The sequence below is a fragment of the Danio rerio genome, chromosome 3 (assembly GCF_049306965.1).
Source record: "Danio rerio strain Tuebingen ecotype United States chromosome 3, GRCz12tu, whole genome shotgun sequence".
Lineage (NCBI taxonomy): Eukaryota > Metazoa > Chordata > Actinopteri > Cypriniformes > Danionidae > Danio > Danio rerio.
In genome coordinates this window covers 61,037,064-61,062,500 of record NC_133178.1, presented here as the reverse complement: position 1 = coordinate 61,062,500, position 25,437 = coordinate 61,037,064, and the positions used below count along the sequence as shown (strand labels likewise).

Sequence of the window (25,437 nt, the reverse complement as noted above, 5' to 3'; positions counted from 1 at the left end):
CTCAGAACCACCATCTGGTCTTCTTCTTGCTGGAGGCCTTCAATAATATCATCCAGTACCAGTTTGATGGTAAGAGGGAGAAATCTCGGAAATACATTATATGCATGAAGCAAGCAGATTTCCTGCACATAATATAGCTGTACATACAATATTGGGTCCCACTTTATATTGAGTGTCCTTAACTAACATTCAAAATATAAATATAATGTACTTACTGTGTTCAGAATGTATTGCAGAGCGTTTCTGGTGCTCTTGAGGTGGGATACAAGTAGGGTTAAGACAGGTTTGGGGGTTTGGGGAGGTTTAAGCGTGGTAAACAGTTTAATTAAAGATGTATTTACAGACAATAATTTGAATATGTAATTACATGTTTTTAATCAATCATAAGTACAATGTAAAAGCATGTATTTACACAATAAGTACATTGTAACAAGTGATTAAGTTCATTGTAAGTACATATTAGTTAAGGCCACTTAATGTATTTGTATTTTATTGTAAGTGGGACTCAATGTTATATATAGTAATATATGCTCTACATACATTTGTCAAATTGTATATACATTTTTTAATTCCTTTATTATCTGTGTTTTTGTCCTGTCTCTGTCATTATGTTGCAGTTTGGAAACTTCTATCATGTATACAAATAACTTGTATATGTAAACAGGGCTCAAATTAACTTTTTTACTTGGTTGCACCAGTGCTCTTAACTTTAAAAATTTAGGCGCATCAGCCAAAATTTAGTCGCACCCACCAATTATGAGCACCGTTACTACAAGTTTTATATAAACAGATGACTTGCATTTGAAATCAAAACTAATCAAACTTACAAGCAAAAAATATATATGCATGTGTGAGGAAAATATGTCTCACACAAAATCCCGTTATCACAAGAAAATAGATTTTTATAACATAACTGAGTGACCAAAAGACACACGCACTGCTTGACATGAATGAATCTGTTAACGATATAACTGTGCTGTTCTCATGGGTGCTGTCTGACATTGCTCTGATGCTTTTGACACACTGTACCTTCTTACATGCATACTTCCTGTTAACAGCAATACCGGCCTTTTCATGAGTAGTGATATTAGTGTAAGCCTGTTTTCGATGGTGAACGTGGTGTAAAATTTGACATATAATTGCCACTAGCACGGCGGACAACATCTGGGTCCGGTTTTTCAAAAGTAATCTACTAGGATTTTGGATAAGGGATTGGATCAAATCTTGAAAATGGGTTTTTCAAAAGAAAAAACGGATTACCTCATCGGATTAGATCACGTAATCTAATCTTGGTTTTGATCCAGATCAAACCTTTACTGTGGGTTTTTCAGACCTTTTTTGTAGGATTTGGATCACTTTGATCCAAAAAACCTGGATTCAACTGATCCCATCAGAAGGGTGGATTTAGCCTGGATTTCATGCCCAAAATGTAATGAAAACTTTAAAAATGTATTAAATAATACTATTTTTGGATCATGCAGTATCTTACAAGATATTCTATTTATTCATAAGGTTTTAATTTTATTTGTTCATCTGTCAGGCTGTAGTGATTTTTGGCTTTAACGTATTTAGCCTTTCAGTATAGTCCTACAGCAAAGTAGAAACAGCTTGGCCTTATAAAATAATCCCTCAAACAGCTGTCAAAATTGACCAAAAACAATACATTTTATTCTGTCAATAATTTATATATATAATAATATAATATAATATAATATAATATATATATATATATATATATATATATATATATATATATATATATATATATATATATATATATATATATATATATATATATATATATATATATATATATATATATTCATCACAATGGAAAATATTTTTGTTTTTAAAATATTTATTAGTAATGCATGCAATGATTACAGAATAACAAAAAAAAAAAAAAAAAAGCAAAATATTTTAAATAACAAAAAAAAAAAAAGACTGGGCAGAAGCACAGCTTCATCTAGCAGAGGAACAACTGACTTTGACCAAACTGCAGCAAACCAAGGCCAGACTTGAGATTCGCCTCCTAAAGGCTTTGATCAGACAAGCTGCTCTCTCCACATCAGATGAGGAAGTCTGAACTTATTGTGGAATTTTTGACATTAAGTGTTTTTTTTTTTTATTTACATCTATATTTGAAACTTATTATAAATACCTCAATGTACAGTGTTTGTGTTGTAGGTCTCAGATGAGCGGACTGCTGGAAGAGGATGGGGTGGGGTTTTTATTGTTTTTATTTTATTTATTTATTTTTTTAAATGTGTTTGTTTTCATTTCAAATAAAAATAAAGTTATATGTTGCTCTTTACATAGGCTTATCTATCCATCTACATTGTGATGGATAATCCAGATTTAGTGATCCTAAAAATTTCCTATCCGGATCAGATTGATCCAATCCAATGTTGCTTTGAAAAACTGGCTTAAAAAAGTAAGCTGGATTACGTGATCACGAATCACAAAAACAGGATTACTAAATCCGGATCAATTTTATCTGGATTAAACCTTTTGAAAAACCGGGCCCTGGCCCAGAAGCTCTCCATCTAGATGTGGCAAACAGTTACCTGAAAATTCCATATCATAGACTTTTCATATCTGACTTGAAGCCAATGGTAGTCTTTTATCCACTCTTCGAAAAGTGTAGATGGTGGATTAACATTCAGCACATGATCAGTAAGATGTGTCATTATTTGTAACTTTAGATGGTTTCTAAAACAAAATCTGTCATTGTTATCTTCATTCTCATCTTCAGCACTTTACATTTTCACGTTTGTAGCTCTCCCTGTCATCCCAAGGCAGAAGGCAATGGCTGAGTGATTGACAGCTGATATTAACCAATCCATTCGCATTCAGTTCTAGAGCATTGGGCCAATAGGAAGAGCGCGAAGGTGGGCAAGCATTGTGCTTTGCTTACTGCAGCAAGTCGACATGACAAACCATTCCCGAGCACTGCGTTTCGCGTTTCAAGTGCAAAGACGAATTCTGTGTGAATGTCTCCTAAATATGCGCATATGGTGAACATGTCACAGTAAAAACTGGTCGCACACAACAATTTTATGCACTCGCACAAATGCTCCCAAGTATATTTTGAGGTTGCAGAGATAAAATTTTGGGCGCAAATGTGACCAAAATGGTCACAATTTCGAGCCCTTTGTAAACGTACCTGCCAATAAAGCTCTTTTTGATCCTCGTTTCTCGTACCAAAGCAGTTAATGTCTTCAGTTTAGTCCTGGACTTGCACAAAAACTACATTTATGATGACTGAATTACTGGCTGAAAAGCAAGTCTTTGTACTAAATCTGCACTTATATTTGAATGTTTATGAGAGAACTTGCAGGAGTGCAGAACTGGGTCATTTTCAGCAGTGTCTAATCACCTTTGATGAGTTATTGCCACCATAAGCTCGTGGGAGTAGTTTGTAATGCTGTACAAAACGTACAAAGAAGCAACTTTAAAGCAACTTGTGCAGATCTAAATGTATTTGGCTTAATATATTAAGTAAGCCGCGAATCTGGCAATTCATTTTTAATTTAGGAGGCATTTTTGTCCATGTTTCTGTCAAGAACACTCTTAGGATTTAGTATGCAATGAATATGTATATAGCAATGTTGATGCATTTGGTTTTGGCGGTATAGACCTGCTACGCTGCTGCTGCTGTTTCGATTATTATGGCAGAGCAAGTATCGAGACCTGCTACTGCTAGTATATAGACAGACATGTCTTCTGAGAATGTTTGCTGCTGCTAACATATTATACATATAACCAGGGCTTGACATTAACTTTTTTGATCACCAGCCACTGTGGCTAGTATTTTTCTAACATTACTAGACACTCGCCATGCTCACTAGCCACAATTTTATTGTTAGGAAAATATATTTTATACACATAAATATGACTTTGACATGCTAAAATTTCTTGATTTAGAGTTAGCGTTATCTCTACATGCCTCCTCATTCATTTCACTATTTGTGTGTCGTGTATGAGCTTGCTCAATAATTATGAGCTAATGGGTCAGGGTTTCATATATTACAATTAGTTGTTATAATTTTCAGAGCCCAAAATGAAGGATTTACCCAATTAATCCCTGACCACACCAATAATAAAGAGTCAATTATTTCTTAGCCTCAAAATTTAAACGTGTCAAAACAAGCAAAATATAGCTGAATACTAAACTTTTCATTTAACAAAACATATGCACAGTCATATGTCCTGGCTAAAGTTGTCAGATCACCAGTTAACTACATACAGTTGAAGTCAGAATTATTAGCCCCCCTGAATTATTAGCGCCCCTGTTTATTTTTTTCTCGAATTTCTGTTTAATGGAGGGAAGATTGTTTCAGCACATTTCTAAGCATAATAGTTTTAAAAACCTATTTCTTATAACTGATTTATTTTATCTTTGCCATGATGACAGTAAATAATATTTAACTTGATATTTTTCAAGACACTTCTATACAGCTTAAAGTGACATTTAAAGGCTTAACTAGGTTAATAAGGTGAACTAGGCAGGTTAGGGTAATTAAGCAAGTTATTCTATAATGATGGTTGTTCTGTAGACTATCGAAAAAAAAATAGCTTAAAGGGGCTAATAATTTTGTCCCAAAAATAGTTTTTAAAAAATTCCAAACTGCTTTTATTCTAGCCGAAATAAAACAAATAAAACTTTTTCTAGAAGAAAAAATATTATCAGACATACTGTGAAAATTTCCCTGCTCTGTCAAACATCATTTGGGAAATATTTAAAAAAGAAAAAAAATCAAAAGGGGGCTAATAATTCTGACTTCAACTGTATAAATGGGGAGTTAATCTCCCATTAAAGCAATGTTATTGTATAAATGATAATTAAACCAAATGAATGCAAAAGAAAGCAGGTAAAAACATACTGTGTGATAATAAAAGTATGATCACACACATGGTTAATGATAGACCCATAAATAATCTGTTCAAATAATGGTTAAAGAGAAAGCAACTGGCTTACAATAAGTCAACTCTGGAACTCTTGAAAGCAGCAAGACTGTAGCCTGTAGTTGCATGTTCCTCCCTTTTTGTCCAGTTTATTTGAAAGAGAATCGATCGCATCAGTTGTGTTTCTAGACACAGGTACTTCACAAAAGGAAACAGGAGCGCGCACATGTTTTAATATATTGCGCGCATCACCTCAGCTGTTAGCACGAGTGATCATTCTCTCATTCGGTATTCACCTGCTTTGCTCGCGCAAAGTTGCGAATGCAATTATTTTTGTCAGTCGTGTTGCTTCTCAATTCTAAGATCGCCTGTGTATGCATCTTTATTGTCAAACCCTGCTTTTAAGAATTATTATCTGGGAAAATTATTTTCAACCGGTCAAAGTGGCTAGTTGGAGTGTCTGTCTGATCCGCCACGACCGAAATCTACCTGCATTTGTTGGCGGGTGTTAATGTAAAGCCCTGCATATAATCCCACATGGCAGATCTAAATACAGGTGGAGCGTGGGGTGGAGGAGGGTCTCTGAAAACACACCTCAGCTTAACAGTGTAGAATGACGCTGAGCATTTAAACTAATGAGGAGCAAGCTCATTGGCTGCCAAGGTGACAGCGACCAATATCCTGCGCCTTGTAGTTAATGACGCAGGAGCAGATTAGGTGACCTATCAGCCTGCGCACACATATACTTTCATGGCACAAATTTCTCTTAGTTTTTTTTTTGCAATAAGCTTCAGTCCTCTTTCTAACTCTGCTTGTGTTTTGCTCAGGTAACTGCAATCTGGTCTACGCCATCATCCGGAAGCGAAATGTCTTCCATCAGCTGGCGAACCTGCCGTCAGACCCCGCCACCATTCAGAAGGCCCTCCAGAGGAAGAGGAAATCTCCTGACGCCATCTCTCGCACCAGCTCACAGGAGACCGTGTCCATGGAGGGTTCCCGACCTGCTGTACCTGCTGAACCCGGCACACTGAAGGCCAGTCTGGTGGCTATGCCTGGTAAATCCATTCACCTGCCAGATATTGACCATTAAAAGGGACAGTTTACCACTAAAACTGTATTTTTTTCTTTGACTATTTACTTGTGCTCTATATTTCAATTTCTATCTTGAGATACTCTGAAGAGTATTGTAAAACAAGCAGCCATTGATATCAATAGTAGGAGCGAAAATGCTATGAAAGTCAATGGCTGTTTTTCTAGCATTCTTCAGTGTATCTTCCTTTGTGTTCAAGAGAAGAAATAGCAGATTCAGAACAAGTGGAGGATGAGTAAATGATGACAGAATTTACAATTTTTGGTGAACTATCCTTTTAACTCTAACCCCAATTAAACACAGCCAAATATATAATCAAAATCTACAGGATTACCTACAAAACATGTAACATAAATGATGTAACATGATGGATTTGGGGATGAAAACCCTGCAGGACAGTGGATCTCAAGTGCTTGAGTTTGAGCAACAGTGAGAAATTACTTGTGGGGCATTCAAACCTGACGTCACTTGTGTGAATAAATTGCGTGAACATTTTGAGTGTACTCGCTTCATTCGCGCATCAAATTCACTTCACAAAAGATGCGATTGGCATCATGGGTAAGGCTTCGGTCTGCCCTGTGGCTCTAATTTCATTGCTAAATGGCTAAAATAGATTTTTACTGAGAGAGTATAGCTGTGCTTTAGGAAGGATGAAAAACCGTGTAGATTTATTCGACGCCATGTCTAAGTCCACTAGATCCTTTCAAAGGTGCCCCCAGCTCTGTAAGTTCATCAACTCCTCCAGAAACTATATTCAGTGGTGCTTCACACTGAGCCCAGCCCGATTTGATGAGCTGTTGTCTGGTGTCGGCAAGAGGATTTCCCCTCGGGATCCCAACCACAGGCACTACGTCATAATCAAGCCCCTACAAGAGCAAGCTCCTAATTGGTTAATGCTGCATTAAAGTTCAGAGTTTCCAACTCGAGCAATTCAAGCATTAAGCATGTCAAACACGCAAAACGCTAAATTTACGATGCTTCATTTGTGTGAATCGCATCATTCGTGCTGCCTCATTCGTGCGAATATCGCCGTAGGATATCTGTTCTCATTTTTGCATTGACTTAACATGTAAATCACTCGATGCTTCATCCCCTTTTAGTGTGAAGACATCATAATCTCATCATAACAATACTGCCTTAATACTTGTACCCTAATTTGGGAAATATCATATACCCTAATTTGTGTCTCGGGAGATGCAAATTATAAGATATATGTATTGTCAGGCATGACGCAAAGGCAAACAACTGCCTGGAGCGAAATGCATTAAAATCCTTAAACACACTGCAAGCCATTGATTATCCAACGTTTTCCTTGGACATTTAAGGGCAAGTTAAAGCTAATTTTAATATTTGCAGTGTAATAATAATGAAATTTTTGACAGTTATGACATGTTAGATTTCCTAGTCCCCACACTGAGACAGAGAAAGATCGCATAAGAGAGAGATTATGACGTGTTCATGTAAATGACACAGGAATATCTAATAGCTCATTTAAATTATGCAAGTATTTTAAAGATTATTTTGCTTAAAGTTGGTTAATCCTTATCAGCTACCTGGTGTCCTCAATATTACACAGATGAATGAAGTTACTAGATGTTAAGAGTATTTTAAATCTACTAGTATGGATCAAAACTCAGTCTCTACCTGTTGATGAAACCGTTTTATTGCATACCTTCCAGTCAAATCAGAATCAGGAATTTCAACAGACCATGGAATACATAACTATAAGCACTATAGCAACATTTATTTAAATATGTTAGACTTTAATATATATATATATATAAAATGATGTGAAATGTTTTTAATCAAAAAATTCCCATGCTAATTTTAGAACTGACTTGTCAATCTCAAATTTAAGTACATACATTTTACACTTTACACCTTCCTACCACCTAAACATTGTGCCTGTTTTGATATCATGTTGGTTAAATTAGGTTTTTACATGGGATACAGGATAGTATATTTCAGTTTTGTTGTTTTAAGCTGAAACCATGTGCTATACTGTCGGTCACAAGTGTGAACGGTACTTAAACTAACCTGGTCATACGTGATATAAAAATAATAATCAAAAACAATATGTTTTTACATTTAAAAGTTTTATTTCTTACCCAAAGCCTAACTTTTAGGGTCGCTAGAGATAAAAAGTAAAGGGTATGTTCACAATTGTATCCAGTGGAATTGTGTATTGTGGCACTTGACCTGAGACAGATTCACTGTCTTTAGGCATCGATAAGCTGACGGAGAAGTCGCAGGTTTCTGAAGATGGCACGATGGTGGCAGTGGCTGAATCTCCACAGAGCCCTGAGCACGGCAATGCTGAAGCCGGAGCCAGTGACACAGAGTCCATCTCCGGAAGAGACAGTGAGGTCAGAGGAAAAGACACAGACACGTTCAGTGCTCGCTGTCCACGTGACGCTGATTACACATATGACTCTCTTCAGGATGTCTTCTACACTGAGGCAGAGATGGAGAGGAGGAGACGTCTGTCCAGCTCCTCATCATCTGTCTGCCACTGGAACCCTAAACCAGACTGGGTAAGAAGATGCTTTTTCTTCATTCCAAAAAAAAAAAAAAACATTCCAAGAGCAAAACAAACATTCAAAATGCAAAACAAACATTCAAAGAGACAAACAAACATTTAAAGAACAAAAGAAACAAACTATTAAAAAGGAGCAAAAATACCAAATGTAAAAAAAAAAAATCTAACAAATGTTATAAATAATAAATACTAATGTGTAAAGACCAAAACAAAGAAATGTCCAAAGAGGAAAAGCTCAAAAAAAAACAAAAAAACAAAACAAAAAAACAAACAAACCTAATTCTGGTTAAAAAATAAATAATGTGCAAAAAACAAAACACATTTTCAAAGAATAAAACTAACAAACATTCAAATAATATAACAAATAAATGTTAAAAAACAAACTGAACTTCAAAGAACCAAACAAACATTCAAAGAAACAAACATCCAAAAAAACATAACAAACAAATATTTAAAGTACAAAACTAACAAATGGTGAAAGAACAAAACAAACCTTAAGAAAGGAAACAATTCAAGAACGAATCTTAGAAATGTTCAGAGCAAAACAAACACCCAAAGGAAAAAAAAATGTTAAAAAAAACAAAAGTTTAAAGAAAAAGCGAACAAACATTCAAAGAGCAAAACAAACATTCAAAGAACAAAAGAAACCTTGAAGGAGAAAAATTTACAAATCAAATAAACGTTACAAATAACAGTACAAACTAATGTTTAAAGACCCAAACAAAGAAATGTTCAAAGAAAAAATTGTTCAAAAATGAAAAGAATCAGTCAAAGAGCAAACCTAACTCTAGTTAAAAATAAATAAATGTCTAACATTAGAACATCATCTAAAAAAATCTAACAAATGTTATAAATAATAAAAACAAATGTGTAAAGACCAAAACAAAGAAATGTCCAAAGAAGAAAAGCTAAAAAAAAACTAACAAACCTAATTCTAGTTAAAAAAAAATGTGCAAAACAAAACACATTTTCAAAGAATAAAACCAACAAACGTTCAAATAATATAACAAATAAATGTTAAAAAACAAACTGAACTTTGAACAACCAAACAAACATTCAAAGAAACAAACATCCAAAATACATAACCAAACATTTAAAGTACAAATCTAACAAAATGGTGAAAGAACAAAACAAACTTTAAAAAAGGAAACAATTCAACTACGAATCTAAGAAATGTTCAAAGAGCAAAACAAACATTTAAAGGGGAAAAAAATAAACGTTAAAAAAACAAAGGTTTAAAGAAAAAGCAAAAAAACATTTAAAGAACAAAAGAAACCTTGAAGGAGAAAAATTAACAAATCAAACAAACGTTACAAATAACAATACACACTAATGTTTAAAGACCCAAACAAAGAAATGTTCGAAGGAAATTTTGATCAAAAATCAAAAGAGACAATCAAAGAGCAAACCTAACTCTAGTTAAAAATAAACAAATAAATGTGCAAAGAACAAAACTAACAAACTTTTTAAAGAATCATACAAAAAGATGTTCAAACAAACAAACAAACAAACATTTAAAAAAAAACAAACATCCACAAGATATAACAAACACACATTCAAAGAACCAAACTAACAAATGGTGAAAGAACAAATACCTATAATAAAACGTCAAACTTCAACTTCAAGCTTTAACTTCAAAGAGCAAAACAAACATCCAAAAACTAAACAAATGTTAAAAACAAAGGTTTAAAGAACAAAATAAATAAATGTTTAAAGAACCAAAAAAACATCCAAAGAACAAAACAAATGCATGTTAAAAAAACAAAACAAACAAACAAACATCCAAAAAACAAAACAAACAAATATTCAAAGATCTAAAGAATTATTCAAAGTACAAAACTAACAAATGTTCATAGAATAAAACAAACATCCAAAAAAAAACAGAAGAAATAATTAAAGAAAAATCTAACAAGTGTTCAAAGAGCAAAACCAAGAAATGTTCAAAGAACAAACAACATTTAAGTGGTACATCTAAATAAATAAATAAACACAACATTAAAGGACAAAACAAGTTCAATTTTTTAGTCAGTGAAAAGTCAGGGAGAAGCCAGGGAATTTGACATTTGGCTTCGAGTGAAAACCCTGATTTGATTTACTGGCCCACATCCTTGTAAACCCGCATGTTGCAAAGAATACAAAAGGAAAACTAAATTATTCTTCAAAATTTTTCCGTTTGTGTTTCGTGGAAAAATAAGCATAAGGGTTTGGGACAACATGAGGGCGAGTAAATGCTGCATTTTAAGTCCTTCAAAGTCCAGTTTTACTACAGTATTGGGACCTGTTTTATATTATTTATGTTATAATTGTAGCTAATTTAGAGTTTTTATATTTTTATCAATGTTTTGTCAATTCAAGGTTGGAAAAAACATGAATATAAGTTGACAAAATTATAATACAATAGATTACATTTTAAGATGTTCATTATATATAATGCATATACACTCTTAAAGAAGATAAAAAACTTTTTTTTTGTCTTCTGTCCAACATAAAAGATGATATTTTGAAGCAAGATGGAACCATTGACTTTCATAATAGGAAAAACCAATACTGTAGAACTCAATGCTAACAGAGTTCCAGCTTTTTACCAAACTGTGTGCGTGTGTGCGTGTGTGCGTGTGTGCGTGTGTGCGTGTGTGTGTGTGTGCGTGTGTGTGCGTGTGTGTGTGTGTGTGTGTGTGTGTGTGTGTGTGTGTGTGTGTGTGTGTGTGTGTGTGTGTGTGTAACAGAAGAAACTCATTAAGGTTTGAAACGAGTAAAGGTTAAGTAAATGATGACAGAATTTTCGGGTTTTGAGATCTCTTTAAAGCCATTGGAGCTGTTCTCAGTACAGAGGGAATTCAAATTGAATTCACAAAACTAACAACTGTTCAAACAAATCTAACAAATAAGCATTCAAAGAACAAAACTGGCAAATTTTCGAAGAACAAAACAAACAAATCTTCAAGCAGATGTTAAATCAAGAAAACAAACATTTAAAGAAATAAACAACATGCAAAAAACAAAGCAAACATTCAGAGAACCAAACTAACAAATGTTAGAAGAACTAAACAAACAAGCTTTTAGACAAAAAGAAACGTATAAAGAATAAAAACTAACAAATGTTCAAAGAACTAAATGGAAAAAAGTTCAAAGAACCAAACAAACAATTCATTCAAAGAAAGAAAAAAAAAACATATTAAAACAAATCTAGCAAATGGTAACAAAACTAAACAATCATTCAAAGAACAATACTAACAAACATTTTAAAAAATCTAAGAAACATAACATAAAAGTAATAATAATAATACATAACATAAAAGTTTAAAGATTAAAACAGACAGATATTCAAAAAACCAAACATTCAAAAAAGAAAGAAAGAAAGAAGCAGACACATTCAAAGAACAAAACTAAAGAAACAAACAAACTTTTTTAAACGAGATGTTTAAAGAAAAAATGTACCTTCTAAAAACCAATCAACAAAACTAACAAAATGTTAAAAGAACAAAACTAACGTATGTTAAAACAACAAAACAAACAAACTTTTAAAAAATAAGAGATGGTTAAAGAACCAAACTAACATTTTAAGAACCAAACAACAAACATCGAAAGAAAAAAAAAGCAACATTCAAAAAACAAAACAAATGTTCAAAAAACAAAAGAAACAATCAAAGAACAAAACTATCAAACATTCAAAGAATAGATGGATCAAAACAAACACATTGAACTTGTGAGCTTATTTAGCAAATATTTAAAAATCAAAACTAACAAATTACCATCAAAAGCAAACAAAAAAATGTTTAAAGATCAAAACAGACAAATCTTAACAGAACTCACCAAACAAACATTTTAAAGAACAAAACTAACAAATCTTAAAAGAACAAAACAAACTTTCATAAAAAGAGATTTTAAAGAACAAAACAACAAACGTCCACAAAACACAACTAAGCAAGTATTCAAAAAACAAAAGTAACGGTCAGAGAAAAAGCTAACAAATAATCAAAGAACAGAAGAACAATTAAAGGAACAAAACAAAATAAAAACATAACAGCAACAAAAGAAATGTTCAAAGAACAAAACTTCAAACATTTAGAGCCCTATCATACACGCGGAGCAGTGTGGCGCAAGGCGTGGCGCAATAGTCTTTTGGTAGTTTCAGCTTGGCGCAAGAGTCGTTTTGAGGCGTTGCGCTACGCTGTTTAAATAGCAAATGCATTAGCGCTCATTTGTGCGCCCATAGGCGTTCTGGTCTAAAAAGGAAGGCGTTCTGAGGCGGACCGCTGGCGCGTTGCTATTTTGAGAAACTATAATAGATTTTTCATTAGACCAAAACTAACCCGGTCTAAACTCCGGCGCAGAGTTGCGCCTCGCTTACGCACTGCTTAATACGCACAAGAGAGCAATAGGCAAATATCTTTACATATGAAAAAAATTTAAATATTAAGGATATATATATGATATAATAAGAATAGATATAGAATATAAATATAAAGGATTAAAATATTACAAAACATATTATTTTCTAGCCTACATAAATATGAAAAATCACTGCTTTTATGTCTTCTTCATCTCGGGAGGCTTTTTCAGTTCATTCATAACAATTTGCTTTTGTATAATGTTATTATTATTAGCAGTATTATTTAATATATCCATATTTATATTTGTTTTATTAAAAACAAGCTTAGATTTGTTCACCTGTCAGGTTTTAGACCATAAGGGGCACAGCATGTGTTTTAGGATATAACTCATGTTTTTGAGCACATTTTGTTATTATTGTTCATTTATTCGTTTGCTGGAAATTAGAACTGAATTTAGAAATAGTTTTGAAATGAATATTTGCGCTTAATAAACGAAAGTATTTAATTATAGACTAATTGATGTCTGTGCGTAAAGGTTTCCCTATCCAAGAGCGAATGTGAAAGTAGCTCCATTATCTCTCATTCTCACGCAGTAGATGCTCTGTTTAACAGTTTTCTGTTAAAAAACTGTGAACTGTTTGCTTGTGAAATGCTCATTTTTTTCCACTTAGACTTACTTTGCGTCCTGTAAATAGCGAATGCGCTCTTGGCGCAACGCAGCTGCTCTTAAAGGTAATGGGAGATGAGATTCTAATTGGTTTATTCTCAAAACACACCTATAACTCATTTAGAAAATAAACTCAACCCTTTTAGAACATGCGCCACTGCGCAAGGAAGATTTCCTGTCCTTAAATTAGCAAAAACGCGCCCTGACACGCCCTGAAAGTGTTTGCGCCCTGCGTTTTGTGCTCTGCGCATGGACCGTCAAAATAGAGCCCTTAGAGATCAAGACTAACAAATGTTAAAAAATCTAACAAATGAACATTCAAAGATCAAAACAGACAAATATTCAAAGAATAAACCAAACAAACATTCGAACAAACCAAAGAATAAGCCAAACAAACAAACAATCATTCAAAAAACAAAACACATGTTCAAAGAAAAAACTAACACTTGTTATCAAATGAACGTTCAAAGATCACAACAGACAAATCTTCAAGAGTCAAACAGGCAAACATTCAAAGAAAGAAAGAAAGAAAGAAACAAACGTTCAAAGAACAAAACAAATAAACTTTCAAAATAGGAGATGGTTACAGAACAACCAATATTCTTGGAACCAAACAAACATCTAAAGAACAACAACAAAAAAAACTTTAAAAAACAAAACAAATGTTCAAAGAACAAAAAAACGATCAAAAACTAAACTATCAAACATTTAAAGAATAGATGGATCAAAACAAACACATTGAACGTGTGAGCTTTTTTTTAGCAAATATTGAAAAATTAAAACTAACAAGAACAATTAAAGGAACAAAACAAAATAAAAACAAAACAGCAACAAAAAAATGTTCAAAGAACAAAACTATCAAACATTCAGAGATAAAACTAACAAATATTAAAACAATCTAACAAATTAACAATTAAAGATCAAAACAGACAAATTTTCAAAGAATAAACCAAACAAACATTGGAACAAACCAAAGAATAAGCCAAACAAACAAACAATCATTCAAAAAATAAAACAAATGTTCAAAGAAAAAGCTAACACATGTTATCAAATGAACGTTCAAATATCACAACAGTCAAATTTTCAAGAGTCAAACAGGCAAACATTTAAAGAAAGAAAGAAACAAACAAACGTTCAAAATAGGAGATGGTAAAAGAAGAACAAAACAAAACAAAAACAAAATCATTTACAAAACAAAACAAAAGAACAAAAGAAATGATCAAAGAAAAAATGATCAAACATTTAAAGATCAAAACAAACTTTTCGAACATAATTTGCAGGTGCTGTCCTGGAAGAGCAAACTCCCTCTGCAGACCATCATGCGTCTGCTGCAGGTTCTGGTGCCACAAGTGGAGAAGATCTGCATTGATAAGTAAGAGGAGAGCTATCTGACTTTGATATTTGCTTGTAGTTTTTATCTTCTGCTGTGAAAGAGGTTTCTCTGCTGCTGTTTCAGAGGTCTGACCGATGAATCGGAGATCCTAAAGTTCCTCCAGCATGGCACTCTGGTGGGTCTGTTGCCTGTCCCTCACCCCATCCTCATCAGGAAATACCAGGCCAACGCTGGCACCGCCATGTGGTTTCGCACATACATGTGGGGAGTCATTTACCTGCGGTCAGTACTAATATATAAAAATGGGAACATTATCACTTTTAGATGTTACTAAGGCTGAAGGGAAAGGAGTAATATTAAACAATAATGTAATATAATAATGAATATATATATTATTCATGTTTATTTATTTATATATTTATTTTTTATTATTATTATTTTTTAATTGTTAACAAAACATACAGGTTGAAAAACCAATATATTGAAACATATCAATTAAAAAAAAAAAAAAAAAACACCCCCCTTCCCTGCGGTCTCTTGAAACTGGGCTTTACAATGAATAGAAGTTAACATAAAAACAAAAACAGAATACAGTATCAAATATCAATTATACATAGCAAGGCAATCATTCTGGATCCTGATCATTTCTTTGTGCAATAAACAAGGAGATTTTGTTAGCAGCTAAAGTCCAGATCTATAATGTACTCATTTGTACCAAGTTCAATGGCGCCGTGGATAACTCCAACATTATAATGTCTTGAAGTTGTACCAACCACATTCATGTTTATTTATAAGGCACATTTACAATGTCGATTTTGTTAAAGCAGCTATATATATATATATATATATATATATATATATATATATATATATATATATATATATATATATATATATATATATATATATATATACATATATATATATATACATACATACATACATATATATATATATATATATATATATATATATATATATATATATATATATAYATATATATATATATATATATATATATATATATATATATATATATATATATATATATATATATAYATATATATATATATATATATATATATATATATATATATATATATATATATATATATACATATATATATATACATATATATATATATATATATATATATATATATATATATATATATATATATATATATATATATATATATATATATATATATATATATATATATATATAGCTGCTTTAACAAAATCGACATTGTATATTAATGCGGTATATATACACATTATGCGCACATAATGCGACATTGTATATATATATATACACACATAAATTTATATATATATATATATATATATATATATAGTTATAATGATCTTTTCTCATTAAAGCAAGATTTTTCTCGTTTAATCGACAAAATTAAGTCATTATTTCGACATAGCTAAGTTGTTATTTTAACATGAGCCATGAGATCCGTCAATGTGCTATAAGTATCTTTAAGGTTCGGAAATTATAGAGCGTTATGGGAATTTACCAGGCATATTCTTTCATAAAGGTACTGATGTGTTCACTTATTGTTCCAAAATAATCTTTTGACGTTCTGGGCTCTATTTTGACGATCCATACGCAATATATCTGTGTGTGTCAATAATATTAATATTAATAACATTATGAATAATAATAAATATTGGGCGACGCAGTGGCGCAGTAGGTAGTGCTGTTGCCTCACACAGCAAGAAGGTCGCTGGTTCGAGCCTCGACTGGGTCAGTTGGAGTTTCTGTGTGGAGTTTGCATGTTCTCCCTGCATTCGTGTGGGTTTCCTCCGGGTGCTCCGGTTTCCCCCACAGTCCAAAGACCTGTGGTACTGGTGAAATGGGTTGGCTAAATTGTCCATAGTGTATGAGTGTGAGTGAATGGGTTGCGGCTGGAAGGGCATCCGCTGCGTAAAAACATGCTGGATAAGTTGGCGGTTCATTCCACTGTGGCGACCCCGCATTAATAAAGGGACTAAGCCGACAAGAAAATTAATAAATGAATAATAAATATTATTATTAGCATTAATATTACTATTAATGTTATTATTATTATTCAATTTATTATTATCAACATACATATATTTATTTACATTTTTAATATACTATCACCATATTTAATTTTTACTATCACAAAACTCACATTTTACACAAAACCATACTTAATAAATCTCGTAAATCTAGAGAAACTTAAAATTGTCGTTTGTTTGTGTGGTGTGGTGTGTATGTAATGTATGTATGTGCATGTAAGGTGTGCATAATTATTAATGAGACCTTTAATAATGACTAATTTGTTGCTCGTCACTATGCTATGCTTTAACCCTGTGTGATTAACATGGTGTCCTCTGACTTGCAGGAATGTGGATCCGCCGATCTGGTACGACACTGACGTGCGTCTCTTCGAGATCCAGAGGATGTAGAGCTGCGCCGTCTCTCCCGATCTCGCCTTGTGATTTTTGGCTTTAACCCGCTCCGCTTCCCCAGAGAAGAGGTGACTGTGAGCCCCCTCGAGAAGTGCCCTGTCCAAACGTCTGTTTGCTTCTGCTGTCCTCCAGATAAAGCGGCTAAATATAAACCTCGCGCTGATAAGAGAAAATCATACTGTGTTCAGCAGCCCAGACACGTCTAACTCTCTCACTGTGGTTTTTTTATAGGTGCTTATTACGAGAAGGAAGCCTATTTATAGTTACCAAAACCTTGTGAATATAGTTTGTAGGAAGTTGTGAAACGACCTCTAGATTGTACTGATGCCACCACAAGAGGGCGATACACTAAATCCAGTTTTGTTTATTACATGAATGCGTGCATTTTCTGTAGTTTATGTCAGGGATGAAGGGAAAATAGTAGAGGAAAATATGAGAGGAAAATATGAAAATGTGGGGAACTTCACCAGTGTTCAAATAGATTGTGAAACTGTACAAAAAACAAAACAAAAAGAGTATTACATATTTGACAGTATATCAATATCTCTATTTTTGTCTGCATATCGGTTTTGCTAATGAGATTATGTAAATATGGCTCGATGTTTAAAGTAGAACTGCTCTCTTCATACTGTATGTGCACTACCTGACAAAAGTCTTATCCCAGTAGTACGAGCAACAAATAATAACTTGATGTCAGGTTGAACATTTGGAAAAGTGGCAGAAGGTAGACGTTTTTATTTTTATTTTGAAGTTTTATACCCCAAATAACATGAAATTCACAATACAAAATCAACATTCAGGAAAATAATGTAAACAAATTATAATAAAAATAATAACAAAACAAATATTATAACATATAACAGTTGAAGTCAGACTTATTAGCCCCCCTTTTTATTTTTTTCCCCAATTTCTGTTCAACGGAGAGCAGATTTCTTCAACACATTTCTAATCATAATAGTTTTAATAACTCGTTTCTAATAACTGATTTATTTAATCTTTGCCATTATGAAAGTAAATAATATTTACCTAGATATTTTTCAAGACACTTCTATACAGCTTAAAGTGACATTTTAAAGGCTTAACTAGGTTAATTAGGTTAAGTAGACAAGTTAGGGTAGTTAGGCTAATTAGGGTAATTAGGCAAGTTATTGTATAACGATGGTTTGTTCTGTAGATTATCGAAAAAAAAAATAGCTTAATGGGGCTAATAATTTTGACCTTAAAATGGTGTTTAAAAAATTAAAAACTGCTTTTATTTTAGCTGAAATAAAATAAATAAGACTTTATCCAGAAGAAAAAACATGATCAAAAATACTGTGAAAAATTCCTTGCTCTGTTAAACATCATTTGGGAAATATTAGAAAAAGAAAAAAAAATTCCAAAGGGGGCTAATAATTCTGACTTTAACTGTATATCAAATATAATATAATACAACACAGGGCCGGTCCATGGCATAGGCAGTATAGGCCAATGCTAAGGGCGCTGTACATCCAGGAAGGCGCCAGAAATGAGCACGGTTAAGTTGGTTTTGTTTTCGGTATTCCTGACACGTTCAGCGATAGACGGCAATAACTCAAAAACCTCTTACCCTAAAAAGATCTAAAGTGTGTTTCCTACAAAAAAGCAAAGCTGGTTATGTTTCACAGCTGTCTTTTTCTTTTTTTTCGCTCAACATTACAAGCACTGCTCCATTTAAGCCCTCGCCAATATGCGTTCAGCCGGGAGAGCTCGCGCCGAGCGGAGGTCTTAGTAAGGGACCATCGGAAAAGTGCGTCTTTTTTTTCTTTTTTTGGCTCCGTCCTGCGTGTTTTATTTTAAACACAACTAATTTTCTCTTAAATGAGCACAAACAGTTACTAAAGTAGTCGAATGCTTCATTATAGATCTGTGCATTCTTACATTAACACCTCTGTTATCAAGCAAAACACAATGAGAGATTCACTAGCTGCTCTTCACTAAATAACTATAATCAATAAGAAAATACAATTAAAAGTGAAGTAGATTTTATAGCTTTATTCAATTTCTGTATAGGCCATTGATTTTAATAGGCTAAATCTTTTATTTTGTTGTCAATATTTTCTAATGTTTGCTATGTATAATTCGAAGCTATTTGTTGTTCCATATTTTTTACATCCAACGTTGGACAGATTGCTAATCAATAAATAGCTGTAGTGCTATAGAGCTAATGCTATAGAAAGACATAGATGTTATGGAAAATAGTAATAGTAATGTAACTACCCCCATCATTCCTTTCTCAAGCAAATGCGTAAATATTAAATCTATTTAGCATTAATGTTAATTGCATTGGCATATTTATCTGACGTTTTCCCAGCTTGTAGTAGTTGATCAAAAATCTATTTACTTTCTCCTGACTATACAGTGGAATTTACTGCGATGTGATGAGGCGCCAACTGAAATCTTGTCAAGGGTGCCAAATTGCTTAGGGCCGGGCCTGATACAACAGACCGCCAAAATGACAACCCTTCAAGTTTCCTTTTACATTTTCTCCAAATACTGTTAAATGCTACCCCATTTCTGATTGAAAGTGTGGGTGGAGCCTTGCCAACATACGTTCGTATGATGCAGTAGAAGTCATCAGCTCAGTCCAATCCTTAAAAGAGGGAGTATCTGAGTTCCTCCAATTTTGCAGCACCAGTCTCACAGCCATAATACATCCTGATGACTAGTAACTGACGACTAGACGACTAGCCCAGCCTGTGCTTTAGATAATACGTTCTGGAGAGTAGATGTATCACCAAGAAGACAAACTCTTGGTGAACAAGGTAAAGGTTGTCCAAGCCAATTCTCCAGGTTTTGAATAACTCTTGTCCAGAATGGAGCCACCAAATGACAGTTCCGCATTAAATGTAAAAAGGTGCCCACAGAATGACATTTCCAACTGTGGTTACTTTTCATTAATCCTATCCCATGCAGTTTTACTGGGGTCTAGTAATATTGATTAATTATCTTGTAATGTATGAGTTTGAAGGTAGATTTTTCTTATAAATCATCTGTTGAACTGCATCCCAATCATTCCAAATACTGCAGAAGACCTATTGGAACCCACATGGACCCAAGATGCTCACTGAAATCAGTCAAGTTTGGTGAAGGAAAAATCATGGTTTGGAATTACATACAGCATGGGGGTGTGCGAGAGCTCTGCAGAGTGGATGGCAACATCAACAGCCTGAGGTATCAAGACATTTGTGCTGCCCATTACATTACAAACCACAGGAGAGGGCAAATTCTCCAGCAGGATAGCGCTCCTTCTCATACTTCAGCCTCCACATCAAAGTTCCTGAAAGCAAAGAAGGTCAAGTTGCTCCAGGATTGGCCAGCCCAGTCCCCAGACTTAAACATTATGAAGCATGTCTGGGTTAAGATGAAGGAGGAGGCATTGAAGATGAATCCAAAGGATCTTGATGAACTCTGGGAGTCCTGCAAGTACGCTTTCTTTGCCTTTATGACTTTATTAATGAGTGATTTGAGTCATTGCAGAGATGTATGGATGCAGTCCTCCAAGCTCATGGGAGTCATACACAATATTCATACTTCCTCCACTGCAGCATGACTTTATATTATATACTGGACATTATTTCTGTTAAATGACAAGACTTTTGACTAAGCAAAGTCAGACCTTACTTTTACCTCCTAATTAAATAACTAAAAATCAAGACATGATCATATTTTATTTAGCTTAAATAAGCGTAATCTAGAGGCCTTTGTCTTTCATATCAGCCACTACTGATACCAAATGATCAACTAGAAGTCAAGTTATTATATGTAGTTCCTAAAACTTGCATAGGTGACAAGACTTTTGTCAGGTAGTGAATATATATACGTATATATATGATAAACTAATCTAATATGGTGGAATGGTGAGCTCCTGGTTGAATTACTGCATATATATATATGTTGGTCATGTTGTTTAAAGTGCCGATATATCTGTAAACAGAATGTTTTCATTTTTTTGGCAGTATTTATAAGAGAGCTCATTTGTATTTTAATGTTTGTGTATTTGTGCAAAATATATTGTCAGGGTATAGATTACAACAACAACAACAAAAGAAAAGACACACGTGTTATTATTCCACGTTTCATTTATCCATCAGCAACAGAAAGGGTACAGCAGTGTTCGCACTTTTCAGACACGACAAACAGACATCTTTGACAGCATCGCTTTTTTTCTGGAGGGTTTTATGCTGCATTGCTAACAGCTGAACGCCTGTAACAGGGCTAGGCCATAATTCAGTAGATATCGATATTCACACATTCAGAAAGATTTCAGTTCAACATGGTCTACATCTACACTCTCTCACGCACTCATACGGCAAGCCAAATTAGCTCAAAAGCACTCAGCTTTACTCATCCTAGATGAATTTTTACTAGTAAGATTTTATTTCTAGAGCTCTATAATTAATTTCTTACTAGAAACGGCAATTTCCTTAGAAGGCTTTGCAATTGAAGAGCTCTTTCATTAGTAAAAATGTAATTAGAGAGCTCTCTAATTGAATTTTTCTACTCGTAATATTGAATATGTGAATGTCATGTCATTTTTTAAATCATCTGGACCCAAGTAAAACATCCAAAGGAACTTTTAAAAATATTAGATTTATTTAGGACTTTTATGACATGTATCTCTCAGGATATGTTACCTGATTAGGGTAAAGGATAAAAATCCTTATTTTTAAAAAATTGAAGCTAAAAAATAGTTATTTTAATTATTTTATCTTATTTTAAAACTTACCAAACATATTTAACTTTTAATTTGTAAACCATGTAAATGACAGAGTTCATTTAAACAAGTATATATATAAATGTTCATGACTTTAATGTCATTTTTAAAGTATTTAATGAGAGAGCTTTAGAGAACAAATTCAATTGTAGATCGAGTTATACAGTGCATCTGGAAAGTATTCTCAGCGCTTCACTTTTTGCACATTTTTCATGTTACAGCCTTATTCCAAAGTGGATTAAATTAATTTATTTCCTTAAAATTTTACACAAAATACCCCATAATGACAATGTGAAAAATAAAAACTTTAAATAGTTGTAAATGTATTAAAAATAAAACAGCTGAAAAATCACATGTACATCAGTATTCACAGCCTTTGCTCAGTACTCGATGCACCTTTGGCAGCAATTACAGCCTCAAGTCTTTTTGAATATGATGCCACAAGCTTGGCACACCTGTCTTTGGGAATTTTTGCCCATTCCTCTTTGCAGTACCTCTCAAGCTCTATCAGGTTGGATGGGAAGCGACAGTGTACAGCCATTTTCAGATCTCTCCAGAGATGGTCAATAGGATTCAGGTCTGGGCTCTGGCTGGGCCACTCAAAGACATTCACCGAGTTGTTGGGAAGCCACTCCATTGATATTTTAGTGGTTTGCTTTGGGTCATTGTCCTGCTGGAAGATGAACCGTCGCCCCAGTCTGAGGTCATAAGCACTCTGAAGCAGGTTTTCATTCAGGATGTCTCTGTACATTGCTGCCTTCATCTTTCCCTCTGTCCTGACTAGTCTTCCAGTTCCTCCTGCTGAAAAACATCCCCACAGCATGATGCTGCCACCACCATGCTCACTGTAGGGATGTATTAGCCTGGTGATGAGCGGTGCCTGATTTTCTCCAAATGTAACGCCTGGCATCACTCCAAAGACTTCAATTTTAGTCTCATCAGACCAGACAATTTAGTTTCCTATGGGCTGAGAGTCCTTCAAATGCCTTTTGGCAGATTTCAGATGGGTCTTCCGTCTGGCCACTCTACCATACAGGCCTGATTGGTGGATTGCTGCACAGATGGTTGTCCTTCTGTAAGGTTCTCCTCTCCCCACAGAAGAACGCTGGAGCTCAGACAGAGTGACCATCAGGTTATTGATCACCTCTCTGGCTAAGGTGCTTCTCCCCAGATCACTCAGCTCAGATGGCTGACCAGCTCTAGGAAGAGTCCTGATGGTTCCAAACAACTTCCACTTACGAATGATGGAGGCCACTCTGCTCATTGGAACTATCAGAGCAGCAGAAGTTTTTCTGTAACCTTCCCCAGCCTTGGGCCTCGAGACAATCCTGTCTCAGAAATCTACAGACAATTCCTTTGTCTTCATGCTTGGTTTGTGCTTTGACATGCACTGTCAACCCTGGGACTGTATATAGACAGGTGTATGCCTTTCAAATCATGGCTAATCAACTGAATTTACCACAGGTGAACTCTAATTAAGCTGCTGAAACATCTCAAGAATGATCAGCGGAAACAGAATGTACCTGAGCTCAATTTCGAGCTTCACGGCAAATCTGTGTATACTGATGTACATGTGAGTTTTCAGGTTTTTATTTTTAATAGTTTGCAACAATTTCAAAAATTCTTTTTTTACATTGTCATTATGGGGTATTGTGTGTAGAATGTTGAGGAAATAAATGAATTTAATCAATTTTAGAATAAGGCTGTAACATAAAAAAATGTGGAAAGAGTGAAGCGCTATGAATACTTTCCCGATGCACTGAATATGGAAGTCAATAGAGACACATAACTAGTAAAATAAAATTACAGGACTCTAATTGTAATTTTTGTTAGTAAAAATTGAACTCAAAAGCTCCAAAATTGTAATCATTACTAGTAGAAATGCAATTATGACAAGTTGTGTGCAATTTTAGCTAATTTGGCTTGCCATACACTCATGCTAACATATAAACATTGCGTTATGTGGTAAAAACATAGTAAAATATAAAACATTTGGCTAAACAAAAATAGTCTATAAAAATATATTATTTTACATAGATATGTGCATTGGGGTGGTACAGTTCTGGGATGGTGGTCTGCTTTAGGCAGCGAGGCACACCTCAAACAGACTCGCCACCGAGTGCATTCGGTAGAAGATCCCAAATGGCATTCCGATGTTTACCACGGCGGCCCACGTTTGGAACTCATAAACGTCTGGCCCAACGGTGTTGTCGAACTGAGGCCGCGCTCCGAAGGCTGGAATTATCCAGAGCTAAAACACAGAAATACAGTGATTAGGTCAGGATGAGGTAAACAGTTGAGCTTTAGCTTTTAGCATATTTTAGCATTTGGCATATCCACAGCTAAAACACAGAAATGCAGCGATACGGTCAGATTTCAGGACGAGTTAAACGGTTGGGGTTTAGTATTTAGCATATTTTAGCATTTAGCATAGCCACAGCTAAAACAGAAATGCAGCAATACGGTATTTTTTTTAGGACGAGTTAAACGGTTAAGTTTTAGTATATAGCATATTAGTATTTTAACATTTAGCCACAGCTAAAACAAAAATGCAGCGATACAGTCAGATTTCAGGATGTTAATCGGTTGAGTTATAGCATTTATCATATTTTAACATTTAGCATAGCCACAGCTAAAACAGAAATGAAGTGATACAGTAGGATTTCAGGATGTTAAACAGTTGAGTTTTAGTATTTAGCATATTTTAACATTTAGCATAGCCACAGCTAAAACAGAAATGAAGCGATACAGTAATATTTCAGGACTTAAACAGTTGAGTTTTAGTATTTAGCATATTTTAGCATTTAGCATAGCCACAGTTAAAACAGAAATGAAGCAATACAGTAAGATTTCAGGATGTTAAACAGTTGAGTTTTAGTATTTAGCATATTTTAACATTTAGCATAGCCACAGCTAAAACAGAAATGCAGCAGTACAGTAAGATTTCAGGATGTTAAACGGTTGAGTTTTAGTATTTAGCATATTTTAACATTTAGCATAGTGACAGCAACAGAAATGCAGCGGTACGGTCAGATTTTAAGGCTGGTTTGTGATTATTATGTATTAAAGATAGAGATTTAGCTGGTTTGATAGCAGGTTTGCCACTGTTAACTAATCCAAAACAGAAAGGAAAATACAAACTAACATTTGTTTTGCTGGGTTTTAGAAAAACTTTTAGTTTACTTAGAAATAGACTCATTTTATAACTTCTCAAGAGTTAAACAGCTGAGTTTTAGCATTTTTGAATTCATTAAGCTGATCTCCTGGTCTGGAAGAAGCACTTTTATCTTAGCATAAATCATTGTTTCTGATTAGACTGTTAGCATATTGCTAAAAAAAAAAGTTTATAGAATTTTCTACTTAAACCTTGAGTACTTACTTAT

The 25,437-nt window shown here is 33.9% G+C and overlaps 2 protein-coding genes across 6 annotated transcripts in view; one reads left to right on the top strand and one right to left on the bottom strand.

The window, feature by feature from the left end:
* hid1a (HID1 domain containing a) overlaps positions 1–18,280 on the top strand; it is a 55,620-nt gene extending 37,340 nt beyond the window's left edge. Inside the window, exons 13-19 of one of the 2 annotated variants that reach the window (XM_073945162.1) lie at positions 1–69; positions 5,736–5,963; positions 8,222–8,364; positions 8,440–8,532; positions 14,819–14,910; positions 14,995–15,153; positions 17,253–18,280. The exon at positions 1–69 is cut by the window's left edge and continues 96 nt beyond it. In XM_073945162.1, coding sequence (XP_073801263.1) covers positions 1–69; positions 5,736–5,963; positions 8,222–8,364; positions 8,440–8,532; positions 14,819–14,910; positions 14,995–15,153; positions 17,253–17,316 — 848 coding nt within the window. In that variant the 3' untranslated portion in view covers positions 17,317–18,280. Of the gene's footprint in view, positions 70–5,735; positions 5,964–8,221; positions 8,533–14,818; positions 14,911–14,994; positions 15,154–17,252 lie in introns of both variants that reach the window. The other variant, XM_073945161.1, reaches the window with a different exon arrangement.
* Positions 18,281–21,401: 3,121 nt separating this feature from the next.
* Positions 21,402–25,437, bottom strand: part of otop2 (otopetrin 2) — a 78,636-nt gene continuing 74,600 nt past the window's right edge. For 3 of the 4 annotated variants that reach the window (XM_073945168.1, XM_001338043.9, XM_073945167.1), the window contains one exon: positions 21,402–24,305. In XM_073945168.1, the coding sequence (XP_073801269.1) occupies positions 24,135–24,305 (171 nt within the window). In that variant the 3' untranslated portion in view covers positions 21,402–24,134. The remainder of the gene's footprint in view (positions 24,306–25,437) is intronic. The other variant, XR_012401279.1, reaches the window with a different exon arrangement.